Below are 15,080 nucleotides of genomic sequence, written 5' to 3'. Positions count from 1 at the left end.
GACACATTAATAAGATCAATACTAGGACATCTGCTTTGAGATCAAGGTGCCACAGTAAAACCAATAATGCACATCAGTACTGTTTATCATTATGCCTGACACGATCCTAAAGGAAATGATCACGACATCATCTAAAACATCCAAAGTTTACATTTTTCACGCATTTTAACAAACAAGATACTACTGTACATGTTAACTAATGCAATTTATGAGGCACTAGCATCACCAAATGGAATTGCAAAAGACACTTTTCACAAAATCAGATCACTTGTGAGCAAGTTTTAGGGGCCGTTCACATCGAACAGGTTTTTCCATTGATCTGCACCATTTAAAAAACAAAATAATCACATGCATCACCTTTAAACAGACACTCTAGTGCATATCCGCCACTTGGCGTTCTCTTTTCGGCACCTGTCTGGTATCAACACAACTTGATGGAACAATAGCTTGGCGTAAGCGTGATGGGCTTCATGCAGGGAGAACAGATCTGGGAAGAGGACTGTGGTCTATCTCCGACAAGCAGAATGGCAGCTTGGGTACGAGTGGCTCTCTCAGATGACAGCTGACCACGGAAGGTTCCAGGCTTGAAAGGGGCGGGTCAGCCCTTATCAATACAATAAGGCAGGGGCTTAAGTTGTCTGACAGTATTATGTTGCAGAAATGAGGCATGAAAGTGCCCTGGAGTGGCTTCTCTGAGCCTCATTGGTCAAGGTCTCTTCTCTGTTCCGGGCACATGAAAGAGCGTAATGCTTCTTATTTAAGTAGAGCTGAGTCTGTGCTTGTTTATTTATTTATTTCTATTGTCCTCTTTTGCATTTTGCCACAGTTTGGCTGGCGGGAAAAGCAGGGACATCCTTCCATTGAGTGGGCGAAGCGTGCCGACTACGCCACGTCACGGCATGTTTGTGGCAGAGTCAGCCATGGAGAATGACAGCCGCATGTGGCACCACAGTGAGACTCTGGCACCTGCGATAGGCACAGTCACAGCGTGTCTCGTTAACAATGAGGATTTTGAGCATTGATATGGATGTGTGCATAGTTAATAGCCAGCCCCCAAAGCACTAATTTAAACACCCCTTAAAATACTGTGGCATTACCATCATTCAGTGATGGCAACAGATGTAATATCATGGAAATTTGGAATACACCATGGTTTAACTACCTGTTTGATTACCAGTACTCATATGCTATGGTATATAGAAGGCACTGTAAGGTACTTCAAAGAACGTCTTTGTATTAGCATTATTATAGTGTCCATAAAACCATGCAACCATGGTTTATTTTAGTCGTACTACCATAGTATACCTCTCCCGCCAATTTTACACAAAACTTTTAAAGGTAAAGCATGTGGTTACTGCTTCAATACATCACCAGTGACTTTTTGGGGAAATCAGCCCACTTATAGCTTCCTTATAGTTGTCTTCTATATAAAGCTAGAATCAAAGAAAGTATTTTAACATCACAGACCTAACACAAATCACATTTCCAGTCGAATAACTGACCACACATGCTAACATCAGAACAATTCCACCTGTACTTTTCCATTTTGCTTTCATGTACTCCAAACACACAATGCACAGTTTTTTCTCATTCGATTTAAATCCCTTAAGGTTCATTTTGCTCCTGTAGCCAATACCAGCTGGCCTGCAGGGCTATGGATTCGGCTAATGATAACATTATTACTACCGACCTGCTCCCTTAGTCACCACCAGCTTGGGTTTGCTGCGGGCACCGTCTCCTTTGGTGGTATAGGCTGCCACGGTGATGGAGTAGGTGGTGTCAGGTTGCAAGCCCCCGATGACCATCTCCTGCGGTTAATGGACACAAAAAGTGAAGTTAGTGCTTTGTTTGAGAGCCTGATTTTTTTAAAGACTCCAGGACCTGTACAGGCACCAAGGGGGTGTTCAGACGGAATGCGTTTTTACGTAAAAAAGCTAGACTCAGCGCAACGAATACAACAGAACGCAGGTGTCTCGACACACGTAAGTACTTTTTAACTTGACAGGTCATATAAAACTTACGGTGCTCGTATGCGAGATGCTGAAATATAGTGAGTTGCAATGCAACAGTCAAAAACGTCCAACTAGTGATTTTTGAAGGAAAACACATAAAAACATGTTCGGTGTGAATGGTGACAAAAAGGGCTGGACTGGCAGTCTTGCATACCGGGCATTTTCCCAGTGGGCCGACGCACTTTGGGGCCGATCATGGGCGGACTGGCCAGCGGGTGAACCGAGAGGGCCGGTGGTGCGTCCGCGAAACGTGCCGAATGGGCCGCGATAAGCAAAAATTAGCCATGGTGTTATGCAGAACAGACCCCCCCCCAACAGCTTTTGGACGGTCATCCACGTGATGACCGTGGTAGATGACCATCCAATACTATCCATTTTACAATAAAGCAATTGGCCACGAAAGGACGTACGGCTAAGATGCACCATATCCATTCAAAATTCACAGCCTCAAGTATTTATAATGCTATTTAAAATGCACTTTCTCACAGGATATTTCTTAAAAAATGAACTGATTTTTACTGCACTGCAGATCATTGTTATTGCCATTTAGCATGTAATCTTGCATGACCAGGTTATGGATTACAATTCCCATTTACCTACAACACACGCCCATGAATTAATTCAACGGTGAGCCTGAACAAACGGCTCTAGCAAACAGACCGTCTGAATAATTACATTTTCGGATCGGCAAGTAAGGCGTGTGCACACATGCCTTCTGACGGGTTGCTATTTTCCAATATTTCACATGAAAGCCGCAAGCTTTGATCAGTGTGCATGACGAAGGGGAAATTAATGCCGAGCACTTGCAGGAAAATAACCAACTGCAAGTCCTGCAGCTTAGAGGGAAATCCAGCTACACATCAATCCTGTTCAAACTCAAAACATTCATGCCATTACCGTTGCATCTGTTGACATCTACATGCATGAAAACCAAACATGCATATTCATGTTATACATTACAATAAAAGGCAGTTTGAATTTCACACAACAGGAACACCTTTTTATTATTTTTGTTGTCTTTATTGCAAGTCTTGCTGTACATTCACAAATGCACACAACACCATCACAGCACAAAACACTCATCCATGCCAAACCCTGATGTTACATCAATTTTCTAGGGTGCCGTAAGTATTTGTCTATAGCCGCAACACACATAGAATGGGTGAGAGATTACATCCGATATCGGTCGTAACCTCGAAACTAACAAAAACAGCTAATTAGGCTTAAAGTGTGTTTACATGTTGAGTAAAAAGCTGATAACTGATGAAAATCCAACAATGCTGTTATTGGAATAAAAGAACAACGTTTAAAGCATTTATATTAGCCGCCGTGCCTGAAACGTTCCTTACGCAAGCTCAATTGACTACAACTGGATGCAATGTGTCTGCCAAGCATTCACATCTGCATTTGAGTACTTGCGTGAAGTCTGTTTCAGGCCTTATTATCTAGAATCTGCGAGGATTATTCTCAGACACCATATCTGATGTAACATCTCAGGTTCTCAGATGATACCATATTCTCATGGACAGCCGTACTTACGTATTCAGCCGTGTCGTCTTTTTCCCACTAGCATCCCCCACCCAGGAGGAGAAAGAGCGAGGGTGGGTTAAAAGATTGGGAAAGACAGATAGAGAAGGAAAGAGAGAAAAAGTGTAAGAGGACAGGAGGTAAAAGTGCCAAGGAAATGGAAGTAAGCAGAGTGTTTTAAAGTAGGTCAGTGTGGATTAGAGTGAAAGATTTTTGAAGGCGAGGCAGGAAATTAAGGAATGGCAGCTCTATCTGAGCAAGTCGTTTCATTCCATTTCTTTTTTGGATTTAATTTACTTAAAGGTTAGTGCAATTTCTGCGCACCTCGTGTCACAAATAATGACACAGTCCCTTGTCTACCCGTCTGACAATATTTGGACAAACAGATTGTCCTGCCCCAAAACCCAATGTTGTAATATCGGGCTGATTGGGGCTGAAAGTGCCACTGTGTTTACATTTTTGGCGGCACCAACCTCTGAATAGTTTACTTACAGCTGTCTCTGCATATTGATTGAAATATTTGTGTTATCTTATTTAAAATTCCTATCAATTACTGCAGAACTGTAATGCTGTAAACGATACATAAACATAATAGACCCTTTTCACACTCCGGGTTTTGGAGCGCGGAAGTAAACGATTGCAGGGTAAACTTCGCCAGCGGTGAATGGGCGTAGTGACTCTCCTCAATCCGGGTGGCGGAGGACAAATCTCAGTTGCCTCCGCATCTGAGACCGTCAATCCACGCATCTTATCACGTGGCTTGTTGAGCGCGTTACCGTGGAGACCTAGTGCGTGTGGAGGCTTCACGCTATTCTCCGCGACATCCATGCACAACCCACCACGTGCCCCACCGAGAGCGAGAACCACATTATAATGACCACGAGGAGGTTACCCCATGTGACTCTACCCTCCCTAGCAACCGGGAGCCAATTTGGTTGTTTAGGAGACCTGACTGAAGTCACTCAGGACACCCTTGATTCAAACTTGCGACTCAGGGGTGATAGTCAGTGCCAATACTCGCCGAGCTTACCAGACCCCCCAGCCAGAGAATTAATTAATACTTTTTTTTGTATTACAGCTTGAGCTTTCATTAAAAAATGTAACTTTTTGCTGTAACCTTTATTATGTTCATGTTAACTGGTATTAAATTACTGTGATACATATTGACAAATTTAAAAAAAGGCTACATGACTTACAACAGTAGCTTAAAACAACATGTACATGGCTATTTGGTGACTGGTTAACATTATCCAATACAGGGCTGGACTGGTAATCTGGCATACCGAGCATTTTCCCGATGGGACGACGCACTTTGGGGCCGATCAGGGGCGGACTGGCCATCGGGAGAACAGAGCGGGCCAGGAAACGTGCAGAATGGGCCGCAATAAGCTAAAATGAGCTGGCGCCTTATGCAGAACGGCACAATATGCAGAAAAGGACATTTTTGGGCCAGTTGCTATGTAAAGTCCCAGGCCGATTTCTCTTCCCAGTCCAGCCCTGATCCAATAGAATATGTGGTCTAACTGACGTCAGCCGAAACATAAAGTCGTTTCAGAGGCAGCTCAAGTTACTACATTTACAAAATAAAGAAATAAATCCTTTATTAAACCATTTAAACTTGCAATGTTTGACTTTTTGCAAGGCCAGCAAAAAAAACAAAACAAAGCTGGACATGTGACAGGACGTAATATTGAACACATTTCGTAATGTTGACGAATTTTAAACTGGCATGGAGCCAGCGTTGCGTGAACATACCTGTGCATCGGCTAGCATGACGTCCTTGATGTGGGGCAGGCCACGGGATTCGCCGTTCTCGACGCGGACATAGTGCACCTGGTAGCCGCGGATCTGCCCGTGCTGTTTCCCTTGCAACAGGGTGCGCCACATCACCTTGATGGCGGTGGAGTTGAGAACTTCTACCTCCACGCGCCGAGGTGGGGCCCCGGAACTGCGGACAAAATTTGTACATTTTCTGAATTAAACACGAGTGGCAAGGAACGAGTCATGTACCAAAATTGAAACACTTATGATTAGGGATTTAAACATATCCATAACACAAAGTATGAGGAATATTAATAGTGAGATTAGCCTTAGCAAACACGGCTAAAAAGGAATAAAACGTGACTGTCTTAAGATGCACTGACATAATTGTAGAGTATAGCAGTAACGCATTACTGAATCAGTATAAACCAGCATAAGCTGATTTCCGGGTCTTAACTTACTTAGTTTTGCTGATTATTTGGACTACTTATCAGCTGACCAGCCTTGGAGAACAGCTTAAGTCCAGCAAGGCTGGTCTATGATGGGGGTTTTTTTCCTTTTCTGGAGGGTAGCCAAGATCAGATCTTAAACATAGTACAATGTTGGAGTTTTAGGAAGTAACTGCAAAACTCTTAAGAATTCGTAATTGCACACCTAAACACGATATCAGTACAAGATGTACTATGCCCACCTCTGTGTGCTTCAAAAGAACCTAGGCCCTGTCGTCTCGGCTACTACGTACATTTAATTACATGAAACCAGGTTACTGATTAAGCGCCTATCTTCAGGGACATTTAATCAAATGTAATATCACACCCCCATATACCCAACCAACTATTTCATCTCGTTCCATTTAACCATCACTCTTATCTCAGCTCTGATCAATTCACTGTCTGCCGTCTGCAGTCTTTCACCTGTGAGCAAATGAAAATCCTTTTATAAGAGGCCTTGATATTTAATGCCTCTGGTTATTCAGTGTTACTGTAAAGAGGAGACAGACTTCCTAGACGGTCAATAAAAGACACTTATAGTGCCATGGAGGGGGGCGTATGTTGGTGCTCGAATCCAGTCTTAAAGGGACAGTACACCCAAAATATACTCGCAACACTGTTTGTTGGTGCTCGACACCTCCTTATAAGATGCTATAAAGCCAAATCTCAGGGGACGTGACCAACATAATCAATCACTAATCAAATACCACATTCATATTGTGGGGTTGGCGGAATGGGATTTCCCATGGGAGGTCTTCGAGAAGTAATCCCTCCCTCCTTGCACGCCTACAGCTAACATCTCCAGTTGACCGCTCTGACAAAAACATACATTTTAGAGCGACCCCCCCCTCGACAGCTCACAGGGGCAGTGAAAGGTTGGATCTGTGTTCCTTGTTGATTTGTAGCTTGTGTCCTGAACTAGCACTGTCAGTCACAAAGAAAGACTGCTGTCACAGGGGATGTCCGACACCATTCCTTAAGAACACTAGCCGGGTGGCTAGATTTATTTCAGTGCTCATAAGCAGCCTGCCTGCTTTTGCGACTCAGAAGAGATGAAAACGATGCCAATGTTTCTCCAATCTAAGTGCTTTGTCACAGTGAAACATGGACCAGAACACAAACACAAATTTAGGAAAAGGGGCCATACTCTCTAGTTTTGTATTTGGTTGATATTTGTCACTGCTGGTCCCAGTCGGTTGAAAAATGTTCACTCTTTTTGTGGAGAAAAAAAGAGCATCGGGGGAGGTTACGTGTCGGCCTGGTGCGCTGGCTATGGGGCACACAGTAGTCTGCCCGTCACGCACCGCCAGTCCACGTAACACAGTTCAGCTAATTGTGGCGTTTTTGTAGGGAACCCTAGTGTCACTTCATCAACACAACGTCAAGTGAGTGACAGATAGGGAACGTCCTGGTTACTTACATTTACATTAACATTTATGCATTTGGCAGACGCTTTTATCCAAGGCGACTTACAGAGCCCTTATTACAGGGACTATCCCCCCCCCCGGAACAACCTGGAGTTAAGTGCCTTGCTCAAGGGCACAATGGTGGTGGCCGTGGGGTTCGAACCAATGACCATCTGATTAACAGCCCTGTGCTTTAGCCACTATGCCACCACCACTCCTACTTCCGTAACCTCCGTTCCCTGATGGAGGGAACGAGATGTTGTGTCCCTCCTGCCACAACGCTGAACTACCCGCTGAAATGGCCGGGACCTTACTCTCAGCTCCTCAGCACAAAACCTGGATGAGCGGTATGCACGCCAGCTCCTTTATACCCGTTTGTTCGGGGAAGTGGCATGCAAATACCACTCGCCAATTCCCATTGGCCTTTTATCAAAGGTCTGAAGGTGTCTCGGGCTCCCAAGAGTGAGCCCTAGTGTCACTTAATCGACACTATGCCTCGTTCCCTCCATCAGGGAACGGAGGTTATGGAAGTAACCAGGACATTTTTCATGACCATTTACCCCCACACGGGCTGTGTCTGATAATGTAGCTTTATGATGAGTGGATGTGGGCAGTCATAAGTTAATGTATTCAATCTTGTAACGTTACACGCATAAACGTCTCAGAACGGTTTTTGCTACTGTGTCTTTAAGACTTCAATATGTAGATTACTTCTGATTGGCTAAATGAGTTAAGGCATCACTGAAATGTATAACATCACAACCATAAGAACCGTTCTTAAGAATAAAATTCTTCGTAAATACTTATTTTGTAACTTAAAAGAAAAGTTATAGACTAGCAATAGACTCCAGAAAGTTCTTCGTGAATTGCACTTCTGACCCTTTATTATAATTTATGTTCTTAATTTAAAGACATTCGCTAATCTGGCCCCTAAACAAAGCTTTCCATTTAGTTTCAATAAATGCTCTCGTTGAACTTGGAGGGAGCTTTGCATTGTAAATCTTAGGAAATCACGTAAAAGGATTCAAGTACCATCTTCGTCTGTGCGGCAGAGCAGAGGCTGGCTCTCAGGGCCCGGACCCACACTGGTTGTGGCCGCCACGGTGACTCGATACATGGTCCATTTCTCCAACCGCTGCAGCTGAATCTGGCTGGAGGTTGGCGGTACTGCCGGCTCCTCCACGGGCTCCGTGCTGACCTCTGCCCCGGCCCCCACCACCACGTAGCGCACTATGTACCCGGCCAGCACCCCGTTCTGGCTCTCAGCGGGCGGAGGGCGCCAACTTACCAGCAGGGTGGTGGAGCTAGAGCTGGTGCACTTAATGTCTTGAGGGGGGGCGGAGGGCTCTGCTCAGGTTTGGAAGGGGGGTAGGGAAGGAGGGAGGGGGCAGGGGTGGAAAACAAAAAACAAAAAGATGGGGAAGAGAAAAAGAAAATGATAAAAGGGAAAACCCAACTGAAAAAACAAGCAAAGACAAATACCAAAACATAAGAAAAAAACAAGGAAAATAAATGGACGCAAAGGGCAAATGCGAACATAAGAGCTTGGTTTTGGAGAGGTCGGGGTGTTCACATGCATATGTTATGAAGCTAGGGTGTTTATGTCTAAAAAACAGGCGCTTGATTCCAAAATAACACCATACAAATGGTCTAAAACTTACACCACAGATGTTAGGTGTGAAATGCCAATAGTCAGCCAGTTTGCCGTAAATCCAACTATAACCCCTTCTACGTGAGCCAGAGATTTCGCACAGTAAATATCCTGGGCTCTCAGGATATATTTTCACCATGAGGGGGAAAATAGATCACATTATTTGCATTTGAATTAAGGGTATTCATTGAAGTCTGTACCCTTGCGCATATCAGAAATTACCACATCTGTGTTGTTCTAAATCAACAGAAAAATCAAGTTTTAAAGGCAGAGGCTTTTACAGTCTCTGCTTACTAAACACTTATGCAGATGGGGTTTATTATATTCTGTTCAGACAGAGATAGGCCTCTATCATTTATCTCCATTTGGACCTTTACTAAATTACAACATAAAAAGTTACTTGTACCACATGTTGTTGTCACAGTGATGGAAACCCCTGAAGCTATACGTTGAAGTAATAAATGAATGAGGGGGAAACTGAGCAGAAAATAATACAAATGTTTGTTACTGAAATGTAAATGGATGAGCACCTTTGTTGAAAAGCAAAACAAAATGATTCAATATGGATTACAGGAAAATGAAAAACAACATTGAAAAAATGCCTCGAAAGAAAGTATTACAATACAAAATGTCAACTCATAAAAATCATGGAAAGCCATCAAGCTTCAAACTTAAAAAAAATACCATTAAAACCCAGCAAAAAACAAAAGACATAAAAGCATTTCGTTCATGTTATACGTACCTGACATCTTCAAACACAAATTTTTAAAGACTTTCTTACCACAAGCACCTGATTCGAGGGAGTCTATATTTCCCTCAAGTCAGTTGGGTACAGCCCCCTCCCTCAAATGATAAGCTCAGCAAAATAAGCTCGTACCAGCCGAATTCACGTAATAACTTCTCAACTCACGGTAATTCCTCTGGTCTTAAATGTGGATGTTGTTACGTTTTTTGGGAAGGTTGGAGGTAGAAAGCTTTCCCAGTGCTTTAGTTAGGCTGTACTATTCATTGTTTAAACTAGCCTGAGGGTCCACAAGACTGAGATCAGGGTGCTAACACCTTGCTAGCTTTCAACAATCCATACCCTCTTAATACAAACCACCCAATCCAACCCATTGAACGATAGAATCCGCAGCAATAGCCTATAATTTTCGTTCCAGTGGGATCTGTCATAGGGTGTTGTTAACTCTCAGAAATGGTCAACTGATTTGTCACATCACCAACCATCCCTTTTTTCTTTGAGGGTACTGGCATACACTTCAATTCTGGTCTGGAACCTTGACATCTGAAGACTATAAAGTGCCTTAAGATTTAGACTCATCGTCCAGGATTGCACATGACTGGGACAGTGTCGTAAAGAGTTTCTAATTGCCATAATTAAAGACTTAACCCAGATACAATTCGAATGATGGTACTGCTACAAATACACCAATTTACAAGCAAAAAAGCCCACAGCATTTACAGTTCGTGGGTGGCTAAACTTGTTTGGCTAAACAGCTGGGATTTATTTTGAGAGAATACACTAATGGTTGCTGGCAGCTTCAAGGCATAATCTCTGTGTGTAACAAATCATGAGAAGCGATCATGTCTATCAGACTGGATTTAAATGGAACTGATATCTGCCACTTTTGGACCCACCCACCTTTATAAACCACCCAGATGATGTTCTTGGCCTAACCCAGTCGTCGACCTTCAGCCTGGTCAAAGTTGATGGACGGAGCAGAATCCCTTGCTCTCAGTTTGTGGACCCTCTACGACCTTGTCTGAACCGGAGCATAAGAGCATTTTCCAGAATGCCACTTCCGCCCACTTGGTCAAGGAAGGAGTGTCTATCTCCACTAACCCTCGGGACTGTGGACACATCCCCCAGTCATCAAGGCATATCAACAAGTGTGAGTTCTTGGAGTATTGGAGGGTGAGCTGAGTTCTCTTTGTCTGACCATCACAGGGGCTAACCCTCAACACTTATCAGTGACTTCAAGGCACTCTGAACAGACTGACCATAAACTAAACCGTCTAGAACCACATACACATACACTTCACGCCTTCATGAGGAAGTCCACGCTGCCACTTGGTGTCTTTGGACAATGCTAGTTTTGCATCCAGTTTGAATTTGAGCCAGAACAAAAGATATTCTGGTGTGGAACTGTCGTATAATCTGTCAAGGCCAAAGTATACATTGGTTTCACGTGTGCCGCTTTGTCTCATGCACAGTATGCCTGTACTGTCCGGGTACAGCCATTTTGTTCTTTGCGCATCGTATGCATATGAGCTTGCGGTTGACTTTAGCAAAGAGTATCACAAACCGTCATTGTGAGCATGTGGCACAAGCATCCGCACAGGCTTGCAGAATTAAGAGTATACTTTGAAAAGTTAAGAGCAGTCAACCTTCTGCAAGATGTAACGGCACACGGAAAAACGTTAATGTTCAGACACATGTGAGTGTCTAGAGAGGTAAAGATAAACACTGTGGCCCTCATTAAAGCTTACAGTGTCAACACATGCAGTAAGCACTCTGACACTTTTCCATTAGAGTGAATGACAGTTCTGCACTTCAAGGTAATTGGATTTGTAGCTGTCATGAATATTGGAACTTTAAGACAGAACAACTGATCTGTTTGATTACTCACCAATGGCATTATATAATGTGTATGCCTCTGTTTCATTTCCATGCCAGCAAGGCAGTTTTATCTTCTAGAGGCGCATGGTCTTGCCTTTTAAAAGTTTCGTAGCACATTGCGGACAATTCCGAACCACTTCTGAAATTGGTTTACGAAAATACTGTACTACTCGAATGTAGGGCAGGTTATATTTGAACTGTTAAAAAGCATTTTGTCTATTACTCCTAGAGTGTGAAGTGGCAGACTGGGCTTCCTTCGATAGGCTGTCACTTACCTCACGGCAATCCCCACTATAATGTTTATGTGTTAGGTTGAGGGGTGTTTTAGGATAGATTGGTACTAAGACTTGTCGCCCTCCTGACCTTGTTCTGGGCAAGCCTGTGCTACTTTAGTTTCTGCTTGAAGAAACACGTCAGCAGATGTGCTGAAACAGAAGTGAACCTTGTGTCTTCATCAGTGTGGTGCTGTTAAAGACCCTGTGGGGCAATGCAGGATCCCACAAATCTGGCAGAAGGCTACAACCGTCCCCCAGAGATACTTACTCTCACCTTTAGTTTAATGGATTTGCTTTGGCAATGCTAAGTGCTGTTGCTGCATGTTGATTGTCATGGTTAACAAAACCCCAAACAAAAAAAAAAAAGGAAGAAGAAGAAGAAGAAAGAAATGCTGAGAACGGTTTCCTCATGTGTGAAGAGAACTGCAAACGTCTTAGAAGAAACCAAAATGGAAATGAATCAAACTCAAACTTCCCAAAAGTCTACAAAAAAGATATTGAAACAAAATAAAACCAGGTGACGTCAAGCTGTAGAGCAGGTGAGCTTTAGTTTCGTTTCAGAAGAGGGGAACAACGTGAAACAGATAATACACAGAGAAAGTAAACAAAAGGAAGGTAAAAAGTGCAGCACATTCTTCCAGACTACATTACATGAAGACATGACCGGCGAGACAGACATATAGAGATGGAACAGGACACACACAGCATAGGACATGCCTGAACTGGACATCAGGGGAAGGATGCATTAACGGAGCGCCCCCCAAGGGTAGGGGGAAGTAGTTCATGCATTCTGTGCACTCTCTCCATTATGGTGTGCGTAAACATTGCATGTTCATTCTATCCCCAGCACCCACCAAACCAAACCAAACCAACCCCACCCATTCTGCACCAACAAGCTGCGAAACAGGTAGAAACAGAAGATGTGTTAAAATGGACAGCGCTCGCTGCCATGGCTTTCTGGCATCTTTCACTCACCATATGTGTAGATAAGTCTGAAGAATCAAACCTACAAAAGGAACCTCAAAGTCAACATGTAACGGCATTCACAAGCTATTTTACTTCTATAATGTACCATATTTTCAAGTGATACAGGATATCCAATGAGATTCAAGTAGGACAGGGCTTCATTTTATCCATCTGGAATTGATTGGATGGTGAAAATTGATCTTTAAATTACAGGTGGTTGGAGGGGAGGGTGTGAAAAATAAGAGGGCTTGGTAACGTCAAAAGCGAAGTCATTTTAGAGGCGGAACAATTAATAACATTTTGTAATTAAAGATTACAAAGACATGTTTTTATGATTTGGCTGTGGCTCAGGTGGTAGAGCGGGTCGGCCACTAATCACAAGGTTGGTGATTCAATTCCCGGCCCACACGACTCCGCATGCCGAAGTGACCTTGGGCAAGACATTGAACCCCAAGTTGCTCCCAATGGCAGACTAGCGCCATGCATGGCAGCTCTGCTTTTGATTTCTTTAATGTAAAACATCAGAGGAAAATATTACTTAAAGCACCTTCAAAACCTAAAACGTTGGTTGTCAATTGAAATCAGACATACACTAAAATGGATATTAATTTGCAATATCTTAATTTACAGCCCTGCGATGGACTGGCGACCTGTCCAGGGTGTCCCCCGCCTTTCGCCCAATGTTAGCTGGGATAGGCTCCTGTACACAGGATAAGCGGTTGACGATGGATGGATGGATGGATGGATCTTAATTTACATATGCATTACATTACATTACAAAATCCTGGAATAGGACACATGTCAGCTGCAAGGTTCGCCAAGAGCACTGATGATTTCAGGTGAAGAATTCAAATCATGATTGTTCTCTGCAAGGGTGTATTTTTAGGCCGGAGGCTTGAATAATTCAACGGTCTCCCAGCATAAATGCTGACTACCTGCCGGCGCCAGTGACCACTGACTGTGCAGCTTTCAGTAATACACAGTGAGGGACTAGATGTGTTGGAAAGCCATGGCAGACACCAGAGTCAATAATATTTTGTGTGCTTCAGTCACATGGGAGGAAAAAAAGTGCATTTGCTGTTGACACATGAAAAAGAAATATGAACACAGAAGAAAGGACGGAGCGCACACGGGAGCCAAACGGCATGCTTGCCGTGGATCAATCAACCCACATTGATTTGTTTGTTTCTCACGTAGGGAACCTCTGAAGTACATAACTGTGACAGAAAGACCCAGATGAAAGAAAACCCAAAACAAAGAAGAAAGGAAGTGTGTGTCAACATTGTGCGACACCACCCTGCCAAGCGGCAAGGAATCCATTAAACTAAACGACAGGTCATTTGAAAGTTTTGGCTTTAACCCTTACCCACTAAAAAACTAAAACCAGCAGGCCTTATGCGTGAAATACGAGCAGTTTGCAAAACCAATCTCATGCAATATGTTTCAGTTCAATGCAACAGTTTGTCTTAATCATGAAAAATGAGAAGAACCAATTTGTGTCGAAATCGAACTGCTCGTAAAACCATTCTTATGTAAATTGTCATATTGAATTCAATGGGACAGTTTTCTGACTTAAGATTTTATGAATGATTTGCACAAAAATCTGTCCTGCTCAAGCTTTACGAATAAGACTTATTTCATAATGCACACAACAAGACAATCAAAAGCATTGTTGAAATAATAGTTTTGGCATTTGGATTTGGCAAAGCAAAAGTCATTTGGAAATGTTCTTGCACAACATCACCTTTGCTGCCTGTAATTAACAAAACTTTTGTCTCAAAAGTGATGCTGTTTTGTACAGCGACTAAACAAATCATATATGCATTTACATATAAACAAACACACACAAAGGAAAGAGGCAAAGAATCATGAGCTATTGCCAGAAATCCAGCACTCATCGCAAAACACCTGTCAAAATCAGGGATCAGACAAAGTTCATGTCTATAATACATATCTACTTCAGACACAAGCACACCATTAACATTTACTCTTGACATTTTGGAAAACAATATCCCTGGATTCGGAACTGGGGTGAAGGTTACAGTATGTTGTTATATCCCAACCCCATCTGAAGCTCAGAATAGATATTTCTTGGCATTTCTCAATCAAAATCCAACACTGTACCCCCACACTTCACCCACATCCATAAAAAAGTAAATGGACTACATACTGGCTTGTGAAGTCCTTTGGGATATTTCATTGGTGAAGGCTCCAATGCCTTTGTTGGAGACGGCGGCCAGAGAGAAGTAGTACTCTGTATTTGCCCGCAGACTCTCCACCACATAGGAAGATGTCGGACCAAATATTTTCTTTACCTGTTTGATAGAAAATAATAATGGTCACCTCAAAATTATGACCAAATTAAGCATTG

At 43.0% G+C, this 15,080-nt stretch overlaps 1 protein-coding gene across 1 annotated transcript in view; it reads right to left on the bottom strand.

Annotated features, from left to right (window-relative positions):
- Positions 1–15,080, bottom strand: part of LOC127639434 (receptor-type tyrosine-protein phosphatase S-like) — a 191,540-nt gene that overhangs the window by 57,145 nt on the left and 119,315 nt on the right. The window contains exons 12-16 of the mRNA XM_052121448.1: positions 14,880–15,024; positions 8,230–8,544; positions 8,174–8,183; positions 5,295–5,487; positions 1,691–1,808 (exon numbers count right to left, since the gene is read on the bottom strand). Coding sequence (XP_051977408.1) covers positions 1,691–1,808; positions 5,295–5,487; positions 8,174–8,183; positions 8,230–8,544; positions 14,880–15,024 — 781 coding nt within the window. The remainder of the gene's footprint in view (positions 1–1,690; positions 1,809–5,294; positions 5,488–8,173; positions 8,184–8,229; positions 8,545–14,879; positions 15,025–15,080) is intronic.

The sequence above is a fragment of the Xyrauchen texanus genome, chromosome 48, assembly GCF_025860055.1.
Source record: "Xyrauchen texanus isolate HMW12.3.18 chromosome 48, RBS_HiC_50CHRs, whole genome shotgun sequence".
Lineage (NCBI taxonomy): Eukaryota > Metazoa > Chordata > Actinopteri > Cypriniformes > Catostomidae > Xyrauchen > Xyrauchen texanus.
This window is presented reverse-complemented; position numbering and strand designations above follow the sequence as displayed.